Source organism: Rhinolophus sinicus, chromosome 15 (assembly GCF_057876585.1).
Source record: "Rhinolophus sinicus isolate RSI-liver-muscle chromosome 15, RSI-T2T, whole genome shotgun sequence".
NCBI classification, from domain to species: Eukaryota; Metazoa; Chordata; class Mammalia; order Chiroptera; family Rhinolophidae; genus Rhinolophus; species Rhinolophus sinicus.
In genome coordinates this window covers 105,538,287-105,559,108 of record NC_142515.1, presented here as the reverse complement: position 1 = coordinate 105,559,108, position 20,822 = coordinate 105,538,287, and the positions used below count along the sequence as shown (strand labels likewise).

The 20,822-nt window shown below is 35.8% G+C and overlaps 1 protein-coding gene across 2 annotated transcripts; it reads left to right on the top strand.

Moving 5' to 3' along the window:
• Window positions 1-175: 175 nt before the first annotated feature.
• On the top strand, window positions 176-20,318 carry ESCO2 (establishment of sister chromatid cohesion N-acetyltransferase 2). Of its 2 annotated transcripts, none has more exons than XM_019733094.3 (11): window positions 176-417; window positions 1,514-1,582; window positions 2,358-3,192; window positions 6,647-6,740; window positions 8,340-8,397; window positions 9,777-9,903; window positions 11,137-11,268; window positions 12,167-12,256; window positions 12,907-13,050; window positions 15,671-15,846; window positions 19,224-20,318. In XM_019733094.3, the coding sequence occupies exons 2-11, from the start codon at window positions 1,530-1,532 to the stop codon at window positions 19,354-19,356; spliced, it is 1,842 nt and encodes a 613-aa protein (XP_019588653.2). In that variant the 5' UTR covers window positions 176-417; window positions 1,514-1,529; the 3' UTR covers window positions 19,357-20,318. The 2 variants fall into 2 exon arrangements, with proteins under 2 accessions (XP_019588653.2, XP_019588654.2); XM_019733095.3 differs by having other exon boundaries at window positions 176-491.
• Window positions 20,319-20,822: the final 504 nt, after the last annotated feature.

The window sequence follows — 20,822 nt, the reverse complement described above, 5'->3', positions numbered from 1 at the left end:
AAATGTGAAATATAACTGCCTTCAGACTCTCGAAGAGGCTATTTTACAAAAATACTTTAACACCAAGTGACCCCGGAACGTTCAAGAAGCTTTATTCTACCCAAAACTACACTTCCCAGAATGCACCTAAACAAGACCTGGGGCATGGAGCCCGGCGCTGCCGCAAAGGATTGTGGAAGGCATGGTTTCTCCAAAACAGCGTTTCGCCTCCCAATGGCGGGAGAATCTTGGAGACCCCCTCCCGGGTGGGTGGGGCAAAGAACAAAACGTGGCCAGTCACAGAGGGAGCTTCTGGAAGCGCTGAAAAGCGACGAATCAGAAGGCAGCGGCTTCAGCCTTGACTGGCGCGCAATAATTTGAATAAAGTGGCGGAGCAACTGGCTCGGCAGAGAACGGGTTGCTGGCTCTGCGGTGCAGGTAATTGCTGCAGAGGGCTCAGGCGTACGGTGGGAGACGGAGGATAACGGGAGATTCAATACTGGAACGCAGAGGTGAATGTCAAGGGAAAAGAAGCGTTTGCTCTGGGCTTGGCGTGTTGGCGGCTTGAGACCAAAGCCACGCACTTCCAGGTCAAAGGGTTTCCATCTTCTTTACCCCAGAGTTTTCTTGTGTTTTTTGCCCTGAAAGGCATACCTTTCCTTATTCAGCCTTAGAAGGAAGGTTCTTCTATAAGCCTCAGCTCGACATTAATTCCCAGAGACCCTGGTCTTTCTGTTTGTTTAACTTTAAAATCACGCTTAGGTAATTTTTTAAAATATACCTAATCCAAAGAAAAAGGAAGGGAAAGCTTTTAATGAGCAACAACATATCATCTACCCGAGAGTTAAGGTGCATGATTGTTTATTTTCAGCAGCCTTAGGAGGTAAGGGTATTTTATAAAGGAAACAAGCGACTTTGTCAGGCTCCTCGGCTGGTAAAATGGGAGAGGAGTGTGCTTCTTCACCCGTTTTCTTGCTGGACTCGAATGAAAAAATTAGAAACATTCTCTGCCTTCATTGGACATACAGGCTCTTGAGAAACAGTAAAACCAACAAGCAAATGTGTCAATTGGATTTAGGGAGCTAGGGTGGAATGGAAGCATAGGGTAGCATCTAACAGTAGGAAGGGGATGGGGTGAGGGCAGTGGTGAGAAAGGAGTTCCAGAACATAAAGAGTGTTTAAACTTGATATGAATTAATCAGGCTAATTAGAGGGGAAAGTGTGCCCCTGCAGTGGGATAAAAAATACTTCTTGGTAGGATCCTTTTCCAGCTTGACACGTATGTACTGTCCCTGTTTTTTTATTTCCTGTTCTTAATTGCTACTGTAATGTACTGTTTTTCCCTTTTTTACCTTCATAGTTTGAATTTTTATTAAACTGATTTGCTTTTTTAAAAAAACAAACTTTCTTTTGAGTCTTTAATGGACTGTCACCCATCTGAAGACTTTTTAGACTTTGAAAGTGTAATTTTGATATAGTGATCTTTGTAAACATTGGATGAATTTGGTTCTTCTAATTGTCCTGTTGCTTTCAGGAGTTCAGTTAAGAAGATGTCAGCTTTGAAGCCAAGGAAAAGGAAGCAGGATTCTTTGAATTGTGACAGGTGAGTCTCATCCTATGGATAGAAAACCTTAAAAAAGAAAAATTTACCTTTTTACCTTCTCTCTCCTAAAATTTCCACTCTTTCACTTGCCTACTCCTCGTGGCTCTAGTAACATTTTATATTCTAATTATAGTCTGGAAATACCGTAAGCTTTCATAATTAATTATTTAATGCTTTTGAAGAGAATCAGAGAAATCTGTTTTCTATGGGTTCAAAATGTATCTCAAATCTTTTATTTGCTGCTCCTTTCTTCTCTCTTACATAATATTTGACATAGAGTTTTGCATACAGTAGATGCTCACCTATAAGCAATCCTAGAAAGTCTGTGTACTTAGTGCTTACTACATGTCATGCCAGATATAAATGACTCCCCACAGAACAGGCCCTAATTACATAGAATTAATCATTTTAGGGGACTTGTAGCCACTGGAGCAAAGTACATGGGCTATAATTTGTATATGCCCAAGACTTAGAAATAGGTTTCAAAATACACACTCACACATATCCATATACATGTATATCAAAGCTCCTTTATAAACAGTCTTTTCACAAATGGTATCTTACTTTTGAGAAATATCTGAATGCTTGGTTAGTAAAAAATAGTATTAGAGAATACTACCGTTAAACTAATAGATAATGTGTATGGTTGGATGTTTGGTGAAGAGGATGTATTGTTTTTAGTATGATCTAAGTTGTTTTTTATTTGGCAGTAGATTGATATAAAAATTGAAGTAAAATAGCAATACTTATCAACAAACTCTATTTCTTTTCATAGGCTGTTATCAGACATTCCATCAAAGAAATTAATTTTGGACTTTACTGAAAATATACCTTCATCATCTAGTAAAAAGCACATTTGTCGAAGCAGTGATAAAAATGAAGCAAAGGTGCATTGCCCTCAACAAGGCCATTTCATTTCAAGCCCACTCAAAACCACTAAAAAAAATAGATTACCATCTGCAAATCAAGGTTCGCCTTTTAAATCTGCTGTGTCTACTGTATCTTTTTACAACAAAAATAAGTGTTATCTCAATCCATTGGAGAGAAAGATGATAAGAGAGAGTAGATCCATTTGTCTAAAAACTAATAATGAAGATAAGTCTTTTCCTAGTATGACAAAAAAAATTCAGGGAAAACCAGTCCACTCCAAGAAGATGAACAAAAAACCACAGAAGAATTTAACTAAGTGTCGATCGAGTTATAAGTGCATCAAGCCTGTATCAAAGAATTCTCAAGATTCCAAGCAAAACCGAGTGGTCTATAAACCAATTGTAGAGAAAGAAAACAAGTGTTATTCAGCTGAAAATAATCTGAATGCTCCTCGAGTTCTAAGCAAAAAAGTCAAACCACAAGTAACGCTCCAGGGTGGAGCAGCATTTTTTGTTAGTAGGAAAAAATCCTCTCTTAAAAAGTTGTCTCTGGAAAATAAGCCATTGCTGGGACTCACCCAACAGGATATATCAGAAATGATTGAAGATTCTAATGTAGAGACTGTCACTGAAATAAAAAATTTTGAGACAAGGCAAGTGTCAAAGTGCATGTTACTAGAAAAGAAACTGAACATTGAGCTGCTGGGTACAAGAAGTAAAAATGAAGAGAAAGTAATAAAGGTAAAGAAAACTAAATATATTACTTTTAAAACTATAATAAGTTGTCTATATAACAAAACATCAGTATACATTATATATCTATATATAATATAGTTGAACAAAATTTTCTTTGCAGCCTGAAGGACTGCTTTTATGAAAGTAAATAGTATAGTTTAATCACTATAAAGAATTCAGAGGCAGGGTGGAAAGACGGGACTTTTCTCCCCTTCTTGGCTTAAGGAAGAATACCAACATTTTCTTGTCATGGAGATATACATTTTATTAAATTCCCTCATGACTAAAGTCCAGAGAAGCTTAACTTTTATTTGGTAGTCACTGTTTTTAGGAAGTAGAAATAACGAAATTCAGGTAGTAGATTTCCAGACTATGAGCATATTTTTTTGTTTGTTTCAGCTTATTATTTAAAGCACTAGGTTATTCTAGAAAACTTAGAGAATGCAGAAAGTATAAAAAGTATATCTTCTGTAAACCCACTACTTGGAGAAGATCACTGCTAACATATAGTTGGGTTTTTGTTCATTTTATGTAGTATGTTTTCATGGTTGTCATTCTGTGCTTTTTTGATTTTGCTCATCAATTTAACACAGCTAGCTGTCTGATAGAAATAGAATACCAACCACATATAATTTAAAATTTTCTAGTGGTTACATTAAAATAACTTTTATAAAAAGTTTAACGCTATATATACACATATATATACATATATATATATTTTTTTTTGTTTTTTGTTTTGTTTTTTTTAAAGATTTTATTGTTGAAGTAGAACAGGACTTTATTGGGGAACAGTGTGTACCTCCAGGACTTTTTTTTTCCAAGTCAAGTTGTTGTCCTTCAATCTTAGTTCAGCTTCAAGTTGTTGTCCTTTCAGTCTTAGTTGTGGAGGACGCAGCTCAGCTCCAGGTCCAGTTGCCGTTGCTAGTTGCAGGGGGCACAGCCCACCATCCCTTGCGGGAGTCGAACCGGCAACTTTGTGGTTGAGAGGACACACTCCAACCAACTGAGCCATCTGGGAGCTCAGTGGCAGCTCAGCTCAAGGTGCCATGTTCAATCTTTAGTTGCAGGGGGCGCTGCCCACCATCCCTTGTAGGATTCGAGGAATCGAACTGGCAACCTTGTGGTTGAGAGCCCACTGGCCCATGTGGGAATCGAACCGGCAGCCTTCGGAGTTAGGAGCACAGAGCTTTAACAGTCTGAGCCACCGGGCCAGCCCTAACGCTATATATTTTTAAGTGTTACCATTTTAATGTAATCAGGATAAAAAGTTATTAATGAGTTATTTTACATTTTTTTATGCTAAGTTCATGAAATTCATGTTTATTTTCACTTCAGTATATCTCAGTTGGGACTAGCCAATTGTAAATTCTCATTAGCTGCTTGTGACTTGTGGTTATCATAATAAACAGTACAGGTCTGCATACACCTTCTGTTGTTGATCACTTATCAGTAATCTCATCAGAGAAAGGTTTTTTTTGTTTTGTTTTGTTTATAAGGTAGTTAGGAACAGAAAGGCTGTCTTCTGGTTTGGGGCTTCTGTGTCTGCAGTGTCTTACTTATGCTCCCCACAATCTTTGCAGCTGGAGAAATGATAGGTTTTCACATAGTGCCCAGTACACTGAAACATACATATTGAGCAATTCCAACTCTTTATAGTCTTTTCTCTCCTCACCCAGCTCTTCTCATTATTGTTTTCTTCATTGCTTCCTCTCAAATTCAATCCCAATTCATACCTTTTGTACTCACCCAAATTTCAAATCTCAGTGGCAAAGATAAACTTGTGGCCGGGGAACCAAGTCCAGCCCATGAATGTTTTGGTTGGCCTACATAATGTTTAAAATTTTTTGAACCAGCATTTTTTATTTTTTTTTATTTTTTTGGAATGTAATATAACAGATTTCTGGTGTTACATGAAAAATTGAGGTCTGGCAAAGCTAAGCCCTCATTCCCGCATGGCAATAATCTTTGGGGACAATATCAGGCTACCATTTGACAGGTATGGGCTCTTCATTTCCCTCCACTAAATCAGTGTATGTATATGTATTTAGATCAGTTTTGCTATTAGTTTTACTATGTTGCTATTAATTTTAGTTTTGCTATTAATTTTACTTACCTGCTGCCCTCATAGGCATTTAAGTTAGCAATCCCCAGTATACATGTTTCTTCCTGTTCATCAAGTATTGCCAAGTATATTGTTAAATGGAACATGTTCTTGCTGGCTAAGCCATGACAGTCTAATTCTACTAATTCATATTGTTTCTGCCCAAAATAACTCCTATATCTTGATAGGGATTTTGGGTTTTGGTTACATGGGTACATAAGTTTATCAAAATTCATCAAACCCTATATTTTATATCTTTGCATTTCACTATATATAAATGTACGTCAATTTTTTAAAAAAAATTGGAGCACACAACTCAAGCTAGAACTAATTCTCAACCCAGCAAAAAAAGTGTGTGTGTTGGGACGGGGGGTGGTCTACAATTCCATCCTGCCATCTCCTGATTAGTATTCTCCATTATCTATTTGGTAATGAAGATACAGCCTTGATACAGTGACATGACGAATTCTCTGCAACACTCTTTACTGCCTTATTTTCTGAGCTTCATTTTAAGAGGCAGCGTATTGAGTTCTGTCTATTTTTCAGTAGTCTGAGAAGCTGGGCTCTTGTGCATCTTAAATTTGTGGAACTAAGTTCTCTCAAGATTTTGTGAAATACCCACTACTAGTATTCACCTCTACTAGCTATTTTCATTATTGGGTATATAACCTTTCCCCCATTCATTATGGAGCCCTGAGAAATGGCACTGATGGGTTGTCTCAGCTCTACTGAGATATTGTGGTCTTAAGTAGGAGTTTTACTTCAGTCAAAAGTTTTTTTCATTTTCCTTCAAGCTATATATTCTCTTAAGTCTCACCAAATGAGTAGTGCTAGTGATACTTGTTAGAATTTTTTCTGCGTTGTTTTTTTCACTTCCCAGCTACTGCCCCAAAAGTGGGAGTTAGAAGCCTCTCCAGCTACTCCAGAATGTTCTTTTTCTTCCCGTGACTGCCTGTTTTTAAAGCTTATGACAAAAGGTTGTTCCTCTCCAGTTTGGTGGCTACTGAGGAAATGTTTGCTATTTTCACTGTTTTTCCCATTTATTACTATAGAAGGGATGTTCTGTCATCTCTGTTCTACCATCTTTTTCAGGAATTACAATACATTTTTTTTTTTTAGGATGACAAATTGCAGACTTAAATATGCACACCCTGTGTTTTAAAAGGTTATATACATTTAGTAAATATAGGGGAAAATTTCCTTAAAACAGGCTGAAAATTGAGGATTTAAAAATCACATTATAAAATGTAATTCATAATATAGACATTTGGTTTTAGAAACATCTATTAGAATTCATTCACTAAATAGAAAACAATTAAGAATTATAGGCTTTCTTTAATTTTACCTGTTCATTATCAGGATTCCTTAAGTGGAGTAGTTTCTTCAAGGGAACATAAACCTGACGAAAATAAGTGTTTTCCTTCAGAAGATTCTCACAGTGAGAACAAGGCAGGTAAGTAAGAGAAAACATCTTTCTCAAAATAAGTTCATTTACTTACAATAATGCTTCGTGACACATGTCAATATAAAATCATATACATAATAATATGTGGGTTTTTTTTAATATTTGGTATCTGTGCCTGTATTTGTATCTTTGTGTTTCTCTTGACACTGTTTTCTATGATAAACAATGAAATGTATTTTGAAAAGGAGGAGACAAGGAGACCTTAGGCTGAAGCTGAAGACAAAATACTGATATTTCATTGGTCTGTGGGATATGGACAAGCTACTTAAGGTCCCTAGAGCTAGGCGTTCTCATCATACCTACCCTACCTACCTGTTACCCAAAATAATAGAAAGGACTCAACACAATTTATGTTACATATTTTGGATCAAAGCCCCATTCTAAGCAGAATTTGCTAAGCCATAGAAAGGACACTGGACTGGGCATCAGGCATCTTGGTAGTTTATCTAGGTATGCCACTAATAAACTGATCTAGGAATGAGATCGCTCAAATAAAGAGTTAGTCTTAATTTTTAAATTCCTCTGAGTTCTGAAATTCTATTTCTAACTTATGGTGTCATTATTCAATTAAACAGTATTTACTAAACTGTGAATAAATAAAGAGGTTAATTAACATTCTACCTACCAACCAGATTCTTCGTAACTTTACCTTGTTAGTTATATCTTTAAATGTGGAAATAAATTAAAATTCTACAGGTACAATACTGACTATAGTGAGAAACTGTAGCTCGTAGGAAGAAAACAAAAAAGATAAAACTAAAAGCATAATCTGGAACATAGCCCTTAGGAGGATCTAATTTTGTGTACATATATAATTATATATATATATGTGCATACATACGTATAAAATGATTGTTCGTAATGATAGCAACTAGTATTTACTGGGTACTAAATATGTACCAGGCAGGGCTAAGTATCCAGTATGCCATTATGTTTCCCATGGGTTGTGCTATCACTGGTATAATAAAACATCTAACAAAAATAATGCCTTTCTATTTGCAGTAGTTAAAAATTTTTCTCTTAAAATTAATTTATTTCAGTATATCGTCAAATCTATTTAAAGAAAAATATGTAGTGAATAAAAAATAATACAGATGGTATAAGGATATGGCAAAATTCATGAAGGTAGTATACAAATGGTAAGTTTTTTGCTTGATAACTATAGTTTATCATTTAATTCTCACAACCACCGTAGGAAATAGGTTTGTATGTCCATTTTATAGATGAGGAAACAGACTTAGGTTAAGTAACTTACCCATAGCAGATCAGACTCGCACTTATCTTGGTCTTCTTTCTAGAGAATGAGCTCTATTACCTTTTATATCCATTTATCTATCACCTCCATTACCTTTGCCTCTTTATCAAAAATCAGTTGACTATATTTGCGTGGGTCTGTTTCTGGGCTCTATTTTGTTCCTTGCTCAATTTGTCTATCTTTTTGCCAACACCATATTGCCTTGATCACTGTTAAGTCTTGAAGTCAAGTAATGTGAGTATTTTGGTCTTAATTAGCCTTTAAAATCTTAAGATATAAAGCTTTGATTTTATTTTGTTATACAAATTATTGTAATTTTTTTCCCCTACCAGTTTCTCCTAAGTCCATTGTCTATCCCATCTTCAGTACATCTTCAGTCAATACAAAAAGGTAGGAATTGCTCTTTGATCATTAATTGAGTTCTATGAGTCTCTTTCTTTCTTATACTATTTAATTCGGGGAGCATTTTTTTATTTCCCACTAAGGGGATATTAAGAACAGGAGTGAAATCAAACGCTGTCATAGAAACTTCATAGCAACCCAAGAGTTGAGATCTTTACGGGCTTCATTAATAATAATTGCTAACATTTTTATGCAGAACCTGGCCCATAACAAGTAGTTTATATCCATTATCTCACTTAATCCTCACAACAACCAAGACTTTAGGTTCAATTCAAATGTCATATACACATTGGTTTTCACTGTAATTCCTCAAGCATTTTAAATCAATTCCGTTTTTAGCTGAGGAAATTAGTAATTCAGCCACAGTTGCATAGCTATTAGGTGACAGAGCCAGGACTAGAATCCATATCTGAATCAAAGCCCATTAGGCTATATTGCCTTCGCTGGGTGATAATATGTTAGTGATAGTTAATGTTAAAGAGCATTTACGACCTTATGTTGTAGGTACCGTTATTACCCCCATTTTATAGATAAGGAAACTGGCCACAGGCGTAAGTAACTTGCGGCACTAAATGCTATTATAAATCCCAGCAGAAGCCACCACTATCCTGGTCAAAGCTAAGGGGGCGGGGGATTGAGGAGAGGCCTGGGCTGATGAGAGCATGATAGGTGGTAAGCTCTGAAAAAGAAGTTTCTTACAGTCTGAACATCTTCCTAACGGCTTTTGATGATAAATAATGAGAGGTTCTGAGTAAGGCGCTTCCTAGCTAAGTTCACCTACTCTTAGGACTCCTCACCTTAAGTCACCTCAGAGAGTGGGTTGGGTGGGCAACTTTCCCCCTTCGAAGGCCAGGTTCCTTGTTTTTTTCCCCACATTTCTCTCTTCTCATCTGTGTTTTCTTTCATGACTGATTAGTAAAGGTTGAAATCTACCACAATTAGATAAAAGTGTGTAAACTAATTTAGCATAAGGAGATATTAGGATACTATTGATTGAGTCATTGGAAATTGCTTTTTATGTAGGACCCAAAAGGTCAGATACCTCGGTATTAGGAGCAAAGTGCTCCAATCACCTGAGCCACCGGGCTGGCCCGAATTATACCGAGTTTTTAGAGATGTGAAGATAATACATGGTCCTGCTATCAAGGGGAGGACAGACATTTAAACAAATACATATGATAAAATGTTAAAATCGCTAAGATATAAATAAAGACATTGTGATCATGCCGAGATGGAAAGAGCTCATAGAAAGTACTAAAAACTGCCAGGTACTCTGCAGATGTTATATACATATCAGTTTTCTTTTCACTGTAATTCACCAAACATTTAAAATTATGAAATAATGTTTATCAACTTTCTATTTCAAGATCTCTAGTTGAAGAACAGTCTTCTGTGGGATCCATCCTACCTTCTAACTTCTTGAAACAGATCAATGCACAGAAAAGTACTAACGCCAGAGATACGAATAAAGAATCAAAAGACCAGCTCATCATTGTGAGTAGATTTAAAACAAAGTTCCTCCTACACGTGGCTCTCATATACAGAACATGTAGCCAGACATGTTTTTTTAGCATAGTCAACATGGGTGATAGACATTCTCAGTTTTGTAAATTCCAGCTTTGTTGTAGTGGCAGCATTTAAAGCTAGTCAAGTGTATTTTCAAACCAATAGTATCGGGCAATGCTAGTCATTAATGCTGATGAGTGAGTTGTGTTCTGATAAGGAAGATTATTGCTGAGCAACAAAAGATTTAATGAGGGAAATGTAATGGCTGTGTGTGATGTCAGAGGGATAGTGGATGGGGGGAGGGGGTTGACACTGTGAGGGGCATAAATGATAAATGTCTAACTGTTACTTTGTTTTGTGCACCTGAAACTAATAAAAACAAAAAAATTCAAAGAAAAAAAAGATTTAATGAGAATAGCTATGTTGTATTAGACCTGGGTTTGGCAAACTATGGGGTGTGGGCCAAATCTGGACCATGGCCCATGAGCTAAAAATGGCTTTTATGTTTAAAAGGTTGGGGGGGAAAAGAGAAGAATATGTGATAAACCATGTGTGGTGTGCAAAGCCTAAAATATTTACTGTCTGGCCCTTTGCAGATAAAGTTTGCCAGGACCTGTATTAGACAGTTCAGAACCTGGTATTTTTAGTAGCATTAAGCAATGCCTTAGGAGGTAGAATGGGAGTTAATAGGCCATGATATTGAATATTCCGGACTTTTCTTTATTCATGAATTTATCTTTGCTTTTCCTTAACTTTTATTATGTATTATATTTATTATTTTATCAACTCTTGGAGCAGTGGATTTTTATATTCCTAAACACTTAAGGAAATAAAGACTGTATAATGAACATAGAAGTCCTGAAATTTTTGCCCTGCCTCTGAAATAAGGCTTTTTTTAGGTCTCATTTAAGACTTTAATAAAGAAGTTCCCTTGTTCTTCTTAGCTGTAAATTTTACGATTTATTCTTTTTTAGAACTATGGGTCTAGCTAAAGAATCTTGATTTTTTTTTTCTTTTTTGCACTGTCCATTCTAAGAGACAATTCCATGTTTTTCATTTTGTTTGCGGGAAGCGGAAGGAGGATGTAGTAACCAGACTTTCATTTAGTATTTCACTTGTGCCAGCGTGAAAGAAAAAGGAGAAATTTGAATGGATGGTTACATGAACTAAGTGCAGAGCTATGTGTGACATGTTGAGATGGCTTTCCGCCCCCAATTACAGGATGCAGGTCAGAAGCATTTTGGAGCCACCATGTGTAAGTCTTGTGGCATGATCTATGCTGCGTCCAGCCCTGAAGACGAGCTGCAGCACGTTCAGCATCACCACAGATTCCTGGAGGGAGTCAAGTACACAGTAAGTCACAGTCTTTCCATTTGTTCTAAAAGTAAAACTGCTTTAGAAGATACACATTTCTTTTGCTTAAATATTGAAAGACCCATAGATCCGTAAATATTTCATCATCTGCAATTTTGTTGTCCGTCATATTGGAGGCTGACGGTATTTAAAAGTTAACGTTTTTTAATACGTGCCATTTCAAACTGTCCTAATATAAGAGACGTATTGTTCTAGGTTGAGTGAACACCCTGTGCTCTCACCCCTAGCTTTCTAAGCAGAGCTAAACAGTCAAGCTACAAAATTCAAAGATTTGGAGTCCCATCTTCTCCCTTTAATTTCTTCTTTATAGATTGCCTTAGAAAAAGGGCTTTTGTATGACTTCTCCAGGCTCTTGCTTTTCTGAGAGGAGAGGTCTCTTTATCAAGAACCTTTCTAGTCCAAATATATCCTATTGTGGGCCTTATCATTACGATAGTACCTGCTACTCAGATGCATCCTTTTCCTCCTGTTTTTATTGCTATAGTTCATACCTTCATCACATTTTTAGTCTGGTTTATTAAAACTCTGCTTATCCTTCCCCCTCCCCCACTTTCCTGCTCCTAATGATTCTTTTTTCTAGATATTCTCATGAAGAGCTCTTATTTGACTTTGCCTTGTTTTGTAATAGGTTATGTACATGTAGCCCAAGAGGGTGTCAGCCCCTGGAGGACAGGCATTTTGTTTTAGACATCTTGTATTTCACTTCTCACATCACTTTATTTGGATTTACATTCCTTTATTTGGATTTTGTTTTGTCTTTTCTGTGTCATTCATTGTTCTTTTTGTCCTCTCCAGACCAAATTATTTAATGTTTTGGGTTCTTTTTTCCCCTCTTCAAATTAAACTGTGATTTCTTTTTTATCCCCTCCTTTGGCAGGGCTGGAAAAAAGAACGTGTAGTAGCAGAGTTTTGGGATGGGAAAATTGTATTGGTCCTGCCACATGATCCAAGTTATGCTCTCAAAAAGGTACAGAACATTAGCTTTTTAATCCTTGTTCTCCTCCTCCTTCCCTCTCCCCGCTCTGAGAAACTGCCTATGTTAAAGTATAAAACACCTTTGCTGATGGGTACTCCACTTTGGTACACATGTAAGGACGACTTTCATAGTAGTTCGTACAAAGCTTAATTTAGAATTAAAAGACAAATAAGTGAATGGCAGTTGGAGATTAAAGAAAACAGATAAGGTCTATAGTTTATCTTTGACCTTCATCTTCTACTTGTGAAAGATAAACTTTTCCGTGTTGAGAGATGAATGGCCCCAGAGTCTATTTCTTATGTTGGTGTTGCTTATATTTCTTGGGCTGGATGTTTAGCCCCAGTGAACAAGGAAAAAAGCTGAAACAAAATCCGTTTTGGCACTTCCTACTTCTTATCCCTCCCAGGAGCCTGAATTTCTTTCTGCTGAAAGTGATCTTTAAAATAGGTTCTTAAATCGCTGTTTCCAAAGTGGCAGACACATGCAGCAATACGGAAACAATTTGGAGGGGTGTGTAACTTTAGGATATAGAGATAAAAGAAGCTAAAATGTAGCAACCATAAATTTTGTGCATATAAATATATATAGCTTCTCTTGTACTTTTTAAAACATTCACCTCTTTTGGTTTTTAACATCATTAGGTAGAAGATGTGCAAGAACTTGTCGACTGTGAATTGGGCTTCCAGCAAGTTATTCCCCGATGTCCAAACAAAACCAAAACTTTTCTCTTTATATCTGATGAAAAGAGAGTAGTTGGGTGTTTAATTGCAGAGCCCATCAAACAGGTATGGTATAAGTCTTTCAAATTAGTGGCCTAATTTGTGAGCAAAATAAAGTAGTTGTGAGAAATTTTAATAAGCATTTAAGACTACTACCATTAATGACCTTTATTTCCCACTAAAACATCCTTGACTATGTGAATGATTGAAGCCATTTATTTCTATTATTTGGCATTTTGCCTTATATAAGTAGGATAAATAAGTCAGTCTTATGTTCACGTAGTCATTTCTATACCTGGATTAGAAAGTATAATTTTAAATAAGCAAATCTGTAGAGCCCAGTTATTGAATATGTGGCTTAGTGCAGATTAATAAATTTGACAAAATAGTGATCGTTTGTCCCTTAATTAGAAGTTGGCAAACTACAGCCTGTGGGCCAAATGTGGCCCACCACCTATTTTTGTAAACAAAGTTTTATTGGAACATAGCCAATGCATATTCATTTCCGTGTTATCTGTGGTTGCTTTCATGGTCCAATAGCAGGGTTGAGTGGGTACAACAGATCGCATGGCCCAAAGAGCCTAAAATATTTACAATTTGCCCCCTTGTAGAAAAAAAGTTGCCAACCCTTTTTCTAGAATGGAGATGTAGTTTTGCGTTGAAGGAGCTTACAGCGTAAGTTTTAGCTAGAGAGAATTAGAGTTCAAGTGTGTTCTTCTTACTTGACTATGTAATATTCTACACTTACATATCCTTCCTTTTAAAAATACTTATCATCCTCAATATATCTTGAAATGACGCTAGCATTAATTTATGCTGTACTTTTTGTAAGTGCCTTCCTTTTATCCCCTCATTTCCACCATCTTTATTTCTTTTCTTTTTTCCCTGCTTTTCAGCTAATATGTAAATACGCACAGTCTCTTCTGTGTTTATCAGAAGTTGGAGAAAAAAGCAGCTGGTTTGTATTATTGGCAGTAAAAATGACTATTTGGCCTTTTTGATTTTAAAGAGAAGTAAACTGTATGTAGTGATTGTAGGCAAATATAGCCAAGTAACTCATACATATTCTCTCCTGCTCATTCTCATTTCAAAAGCAAAGTTTTCTTGGTGGTAGTTAAAATTTAGTTAGAACAGCTACAATAAAAAATACTGACAATTTTTTGCTGGCGAGGATGCAGGGAAACTGAATGTCTTATGCATTGTTGGAGGGAATGTAAAATGTTACAGCCACCCTGGGAGAAGTTTGGCAGTTTCTTACAAACACTAATCATGCATTTACTATATAATCCAGCAGTCATACTCCTGGGCATTTATCCCAGAGAAATGAAAATTTATGTCTATTCAAAACTGGTACCTGAATGTTTATAGCAGCTTTATTTGTAATAGTCAAAACCTGAAACAAGTGTCCTTCAGTAGGTGAATGATTAAACAAACTGGTACATCCATACAATGGAATATTACTTAGCAACTAAAAGGAAGAAAGTGTTGATATAAGCAACACCTGGGACAGATGTCAGGCATTGTGCTGACTGAAAAAAGCCAATCTCAAAAGGTCACATGCTGTATGATTCCATTTATATGACATCCTCAAAACAACAGAATTATAAAGAACACACCATGGTTGTTAGGGCTTGGGAATGGTGGTGGTGATTATAAGGAGATAGCAGAAGGAAGATTTTTGTGATAATGCAATAACTCTTGTTTTCAGTGTAGTGGTGGTTAAATGAATATACAAGTATAATGAATTGTCATAGAACTATACACACACATTATATCCATGTTAATTTCTTTGTTTTGGTATTGTACTATAGTCATGGAAGATGTAACCCTTGGGGGAAGCTGGGGGAAGGATGCATGGTCTCCTCTATGTACTATTTTTCATCTTCCTGTGAATCTATAATTATTTGAAAATAAAGTTTTTCTTTAAACCTTAAATGCCTACCAAACTTCATACTCAACATGTAAAAGTCTTTAGTTGTTACCAGTTTTTTAAGAATATCATATATAAATTTTAGACTGGAGAGAATGGGAGAAGTTTATGTACTTTATTAAAAGTCAGAGTCTGATTTTTTACAATTTTTTAATCAATGAGAGAAGGACGTTTCAGGGCCGGCCCAGTGGCTCAGGCGGTTAGAGCTCCATGCTCCTAATTCCTAAGGCTGCCGGTTTGATTCCCACATGGGCCAGTGGGCTCTCAACCACAAGGTTGCCAGTTCAACTCCTCGAGTCCCACAAGGGATGGTGGGCTGTGCCCCCTGCAGCTAGAAATGGCAACTGGACCTGGAGCTGAGCTGCGCCCTCCACAACTAAGACTGAAAGGACAACAACTTGAAACTGAACAGCACCCTCCACAACTAAGATTGAAAGGACAACTTGACTTGGAAAAAAAAGCCCTGGAAGTACACACTGTTCCCCAATAAAGTCCTGTTAAAAAAAAAAAAAAAGGACGTTTCATAATAGTTTGTAATACACAGGAATGTTGGGACTATCTCAATACCACTAGCATTTTTTTAAGCATGGTGTGACTAAATGAACAAGAATTCAAGAACTATCGAATTTTCAACATAATTGGTGAAGGTATAAGATTAATCTTAGATACTTAAGTTTCGTTTAAGGAATGGTTTTTAAAAAGAAATATGAACTTAGCTGTATTGTTAATTCTAGATGTTTCTATATGTTATTGCAGGCCTTCCGTGTCCTGTCTGAACCAACGGGACCAGAATCTCCAAGCTCTAAAGAATGTCATAGGGCTTGGCAGTGTTCCAATGTACCAGAACCTGCAGTCTGTGGGATAAGTAGAATCTGGGTCTTCAGACTGAAGAGAAGAAAGCGCATTGCAAGACGACTGGTAGATACTCTCAGGTAAGAAATAAAATGGATTTAGACCCAGATTCGCTTTCCCAGAACCTTTCCTAGTTCATGAGCCAAAGAGAATGATGTTGGTAAGACACTTCTGTATGAATTCTATCAAAGGCAGGCTAAGGCAAGTACTGGAAAAAAAATATGTACTAAGTACACTCAATTTCGGGCACAGCATTCTAAGTCTGAAACATTCTAAACCCATGCTTTTCACACTACCTGTGGTTAAAGACTAGTTTAATTTGTTACAGACCAACACTTTAATAAAGATGAATTGCTAGAAAATGAAATAGAAAAACAAAACAAAAAATGGAAAATACAAGCTCTAATTTTTGTTAGAGTCAACAGATGTAAAATTAACATTCCAATAAATATATTTAATATAATTAAATATAAAAAAACAAAATATAGGTTAAAAAAAACCTACAGACATTGTACACGTTCATTGATAGTATGCGATAGGTGCTTAATAAAGTTACTCATAAGTGTAACTAAATGTAAAAGTGAATTAGTAAAACAACCCACAGAATGGGAGAAAATATTTGCAAATCATTTATCTAATCGGGGTCTAGTATATCTAGCATAATAACTCAGTGCAACACAAGATATATAACCCAACTTCAAGACGGGCACAGGATTTCAATAGACATTTCTTCCTAGAAGAGATGCAAATGGCTGATAAACACATGAAAATATGCTCAGCATCATTGCTGTCCAAACCAAATCACAAAGCAAAACCATGAGATGCCACTCCATACCCACTAGCATGACTAATCAAAAAAAGGGGAAATAACGTGTTGGTGAGGATGTGGAATTGGAACCTTTGTATGTTACTGATACGAATGTAAATGGTGCAGCTGCTGTGGAATATAGTCTGGCAGTTTCTCAAAAATAAAGTGTTACCATATGACCCAGCAATTGTATTCCAAGCTATACTCAAGTGAAAGCATATGTCCACATAAAAACTGATATACGAAGGTTCATAACAGCATTGTATTCATAACAGCCAAAACAGTACAAATAACCAAGTTTGTGATGAATGGATAAATTTTTTACAATGGGGTATACCCATACAATAATACAGTGGGATGTTATTCAGCCACAAAACGGAATGGAGTACTGACACATACTACAGCATGGATGAACCTGGAAAACTTTATGCCAGTCACAAAAGACCCCATATTGTATGATTCCATTTATAGAAAATATCCAGAATAGACAAATCCATAGATAGAAAGTAGATTAGTAGTTTCCAGGGACTGACTGAAGGAAGGGAGAATGGAGAGTGACTACTGAAGGGTACAGGCTTTCTTTTTGGGGTAATGAAAATGTTCTGGAATTAGGTATTGGTGATGGTTGCAGTTTTGTGAACATTACTAAAACTGAATTGTACACTTTTAAAGACTGAGTCTTATGGTATATGAATTGTATCTCAAAAATAAATTAGCAATTCTCCATTTTAAACTCCTGTGTGCACACTTTGAATTAACACTATATTGATCAAGTTGCTCATGTGACAAATGAGCTTACTTGCTCGTTAATTTACCTAAGTTGGATGGATGAGTTTCACAATACTTATTCTCTCAATTTCTGTCCTTCAGATAACAGATTACAAACCAGTGGCCACACTTTGGATAACACTATTCTGGCATTTTGAGTTCTATATACTTTTTAGGAAAGGACACCAAAGACCACTGTGGGGATCCAATCTTGGGCCCCCCTCCTAGTCATCCGCATATACCTGACAAAAGGGAGCAGTGAGAAAAAGTGATGTCTATAAAGACTATTGGATAATTATGAATACCTCTATTTTCTGTATTTTAAGGGATACATAAATTTGGTCTGAGGACTGCCAGTATCTGGTAGCTCCATCAGACAGTAGGGCCTTGCTTCTCAAACTTAACACATGCCCATGAATCACGTGGGAGCCGTGTTAAAGTGCACGCGTGGTTGAGGAGATGGGTGGGGCCTGAGAATTTGCATTCCTAGGAAGCTCTCAAGTGACGCTACCTGTTGCTCGTCTACACGTCAGACTCTGAGTCCTAACAATAGATTCTAAGCAATAATGAATAAAAATTAAGTTGCCGTGAAAGGAGAAATATAAAACATTCATGTGAGGACATCTCTCTGTTTTGTCACACATCTGAATTGAAGTTGCGTGTAACATAATTGACAGCTATCCTGTACGTGAGGAACCTTAGACTGAATTCTCTCGTCTGTACAGGCCGTATAGGTTTCACTCCTCACAAGAGCCGATTATTATTCCTGGTTATTTTACTCAAGGATCAACTGAGGCTCAGATAGGATTGTTAAGTACAAACTGGTGAACTAGTAAAAGGACAGAGTTAGTATTCAAACCCAGAGATCTAATGTTCTTTCTGTAGCTGATATCACTAATAAAGACAGTAAGAACTATTTAATCAAACCAGTATTTTGGATTCTAGTACATTTGGCAATAAATAAACTTTGTATTCACTTACATAGTAAGTATACCAGAAGCTGATATCTTAATTTCTAATTAAATCCAATTCTTTATTTTGAAGTAATTTCAGACTTATTTAAACGTTAAGTTATATGCATTATGCCCCTTTACTCCTTTGTATATTAATATGTATTTCTTAAGAACAAGGATATTAAATTCTCCTACATAAGTACAGTTCAGTGATCAAATTCAGGATATTTAATATTGATGTAATGCTTTTATCTAATGTATAGCCCATGTTTCAGTTTTGTCTCAAATGTCCTTTATATTAGCATTTTTTTTCCTGTCCAGGATCACAAATCGCATTTAGTCATCATAGCTTGCTTTAGTCCTCATTTTCCTTAACCTGGAACAGGTTTTTAGCCTTTGTCTTTTATAACATTTAAGAATTAGAAGAGTAGAGGCCAGTTATGTTATAGACTATCCCTCAATTTTGTTGAATTCTTTCAACCATTTCATTACTTTTTAATCCTAGTTGAGCTGGATCAAGGAGCGTTGTAGTAAAAACGCTGATTAGTTTTTGCCTTCTTTAAGCTCTGAGTGTGTGATGTAGCTCAGAAGAGTTATTGGTTAAAATCAGTGATGGGTATTTTTGGTGTTAATTATCTATGGCTTTTAATTAGCAGAACTGTCTCCTATTAGTTGCTCATTATAATGGATCACCTAGAGTCAGCTGGTTTGTCTGGTTCCCTTTGCCTCTCAGCAGAATTTTTTCTGGACCTCAGTTTTCTCATCTTTGAAATATTAGACTGTCATCTCTAAAATCTAAAGCATTAAGTCAATGATCACTTAATAATGATTTTAATCCAGTATTCAAGAGATGGACTTGTGATAATGTTTAACTTGTGAATATTTTAAGTTCGTTTTATTGTTAAATTGTCTTTTCCTCTTTTTTTAGGAACCGCTTTATGTTTGGCTGTTTTCTCAGCACGAATGAAATAGCATTTTCTGACCCAACACCAGATGGCAAGTTATTTGCAACCAAGTACTGCAACACCCCGAATTTCCTTGTATACAATTTTAATAGTTAAAGCCAATTTCAACTATAGAATAGTTACTATGTGGATGCGTTCAGACAGCCCCTTATCAGATAAGAACCATTTAACAGATATCAAAATAAAAATACTGAGACACACACACACACACACACACACACACACACACACACACACACACCTGCCTATTTTGTTCCTTATGAATTGAAAAGTCAGGGATAAATTTGTTGAAAATTATGTGGAGAGTCAAAGAAAGGAAAAATCTTTGGATGATGTATACTAATACTCTGAATCCTTAATTACAAAACTTTGGAGCTATAACTAGAAAATTATTTGCCTACTACATAAGAACAATGACAAAGCAGGGTGATTTTCCACAGACATGTGACCACTTACCTTTTATAAAGCACCCTTGTACCAGGATTATCTCATGCTCCGTCAGAAGCAAACAGGAAAATTTAAAGACAAATAATTTCCATGCCCAATTTTTAAAGGTAATTCCTAATTTCTGTACACAGAATTCTCACCTTTATACATAGCAGCTCAGTTTGAATGTATTTAGGAAGTGTTTTGAATTTCTAGTTGTAATAGAGAAAGATGGTAAAGAATAATATTTCCATATCCTTTTATGTACAATAGAATTCTATAGCTGTTTAATCTTTTTTAAAAATCATATTAATCAAAAGCACACCTGTCACCAGATTTCATTAAAATTAGTAATTGCACTACTGTCATTTCATTAATTTTTGGTGTGTGAAGATGCTAATTGTGCTACTTTAGTGAACTTATTGTTGGTAATTGAAGTCATTAATAAAATGGATGCCCCGTTGGAATTAGATGATTCATATGGTTACATTTAAAATTTTTTTGCATGTCTAAAATACATCTTGTATCTGAGATGTCTGAAAAAATGTATCAGAACCAAGGTTAGTGAATAAATATATCTAGGCTGATGGCCAGAGAACATGGTGACATGTAAATAAATCTAAATATGCACATTTTTCTAATATAATTCTTGAATACTTTGAAAAGCAAAGAATTATTCAGATTGTTTTGATTCTAAAAAACATTTTATTACTATCTGGCAATAATACTCTAGGGAACTAGTTTTTCAGGTTATAACTTTATGTCGATTACATTCATTTACATTCTTTCGTTTGCCTATAAGTTAACATGGTTCCAAAATTTAAAGGCCTGGATTCCAAAAAGAATGTGGAAGTGTTAAAATGTGTGTAATTATGCAAACATTTTGATGCTAAATTTTCTTCCTGCACTGTTTTTAAAAATTGTTTTAAATATTTTATTTAAAAATTTTATTAACATTATTTGCTCAATGCTGTTGTGAAGCAATTAAAATTCTTTACAATATTCTCTCTGTTCTCATACAATTGAATGTACTGATTTTCTTTTTAAATCACTTTTAGTGGTTATAAAAATAGTACATGCTCTTTGTAAAAAAGCAATCATTGAAAACATCCACACAAAAATCTGTATTTAGTTTT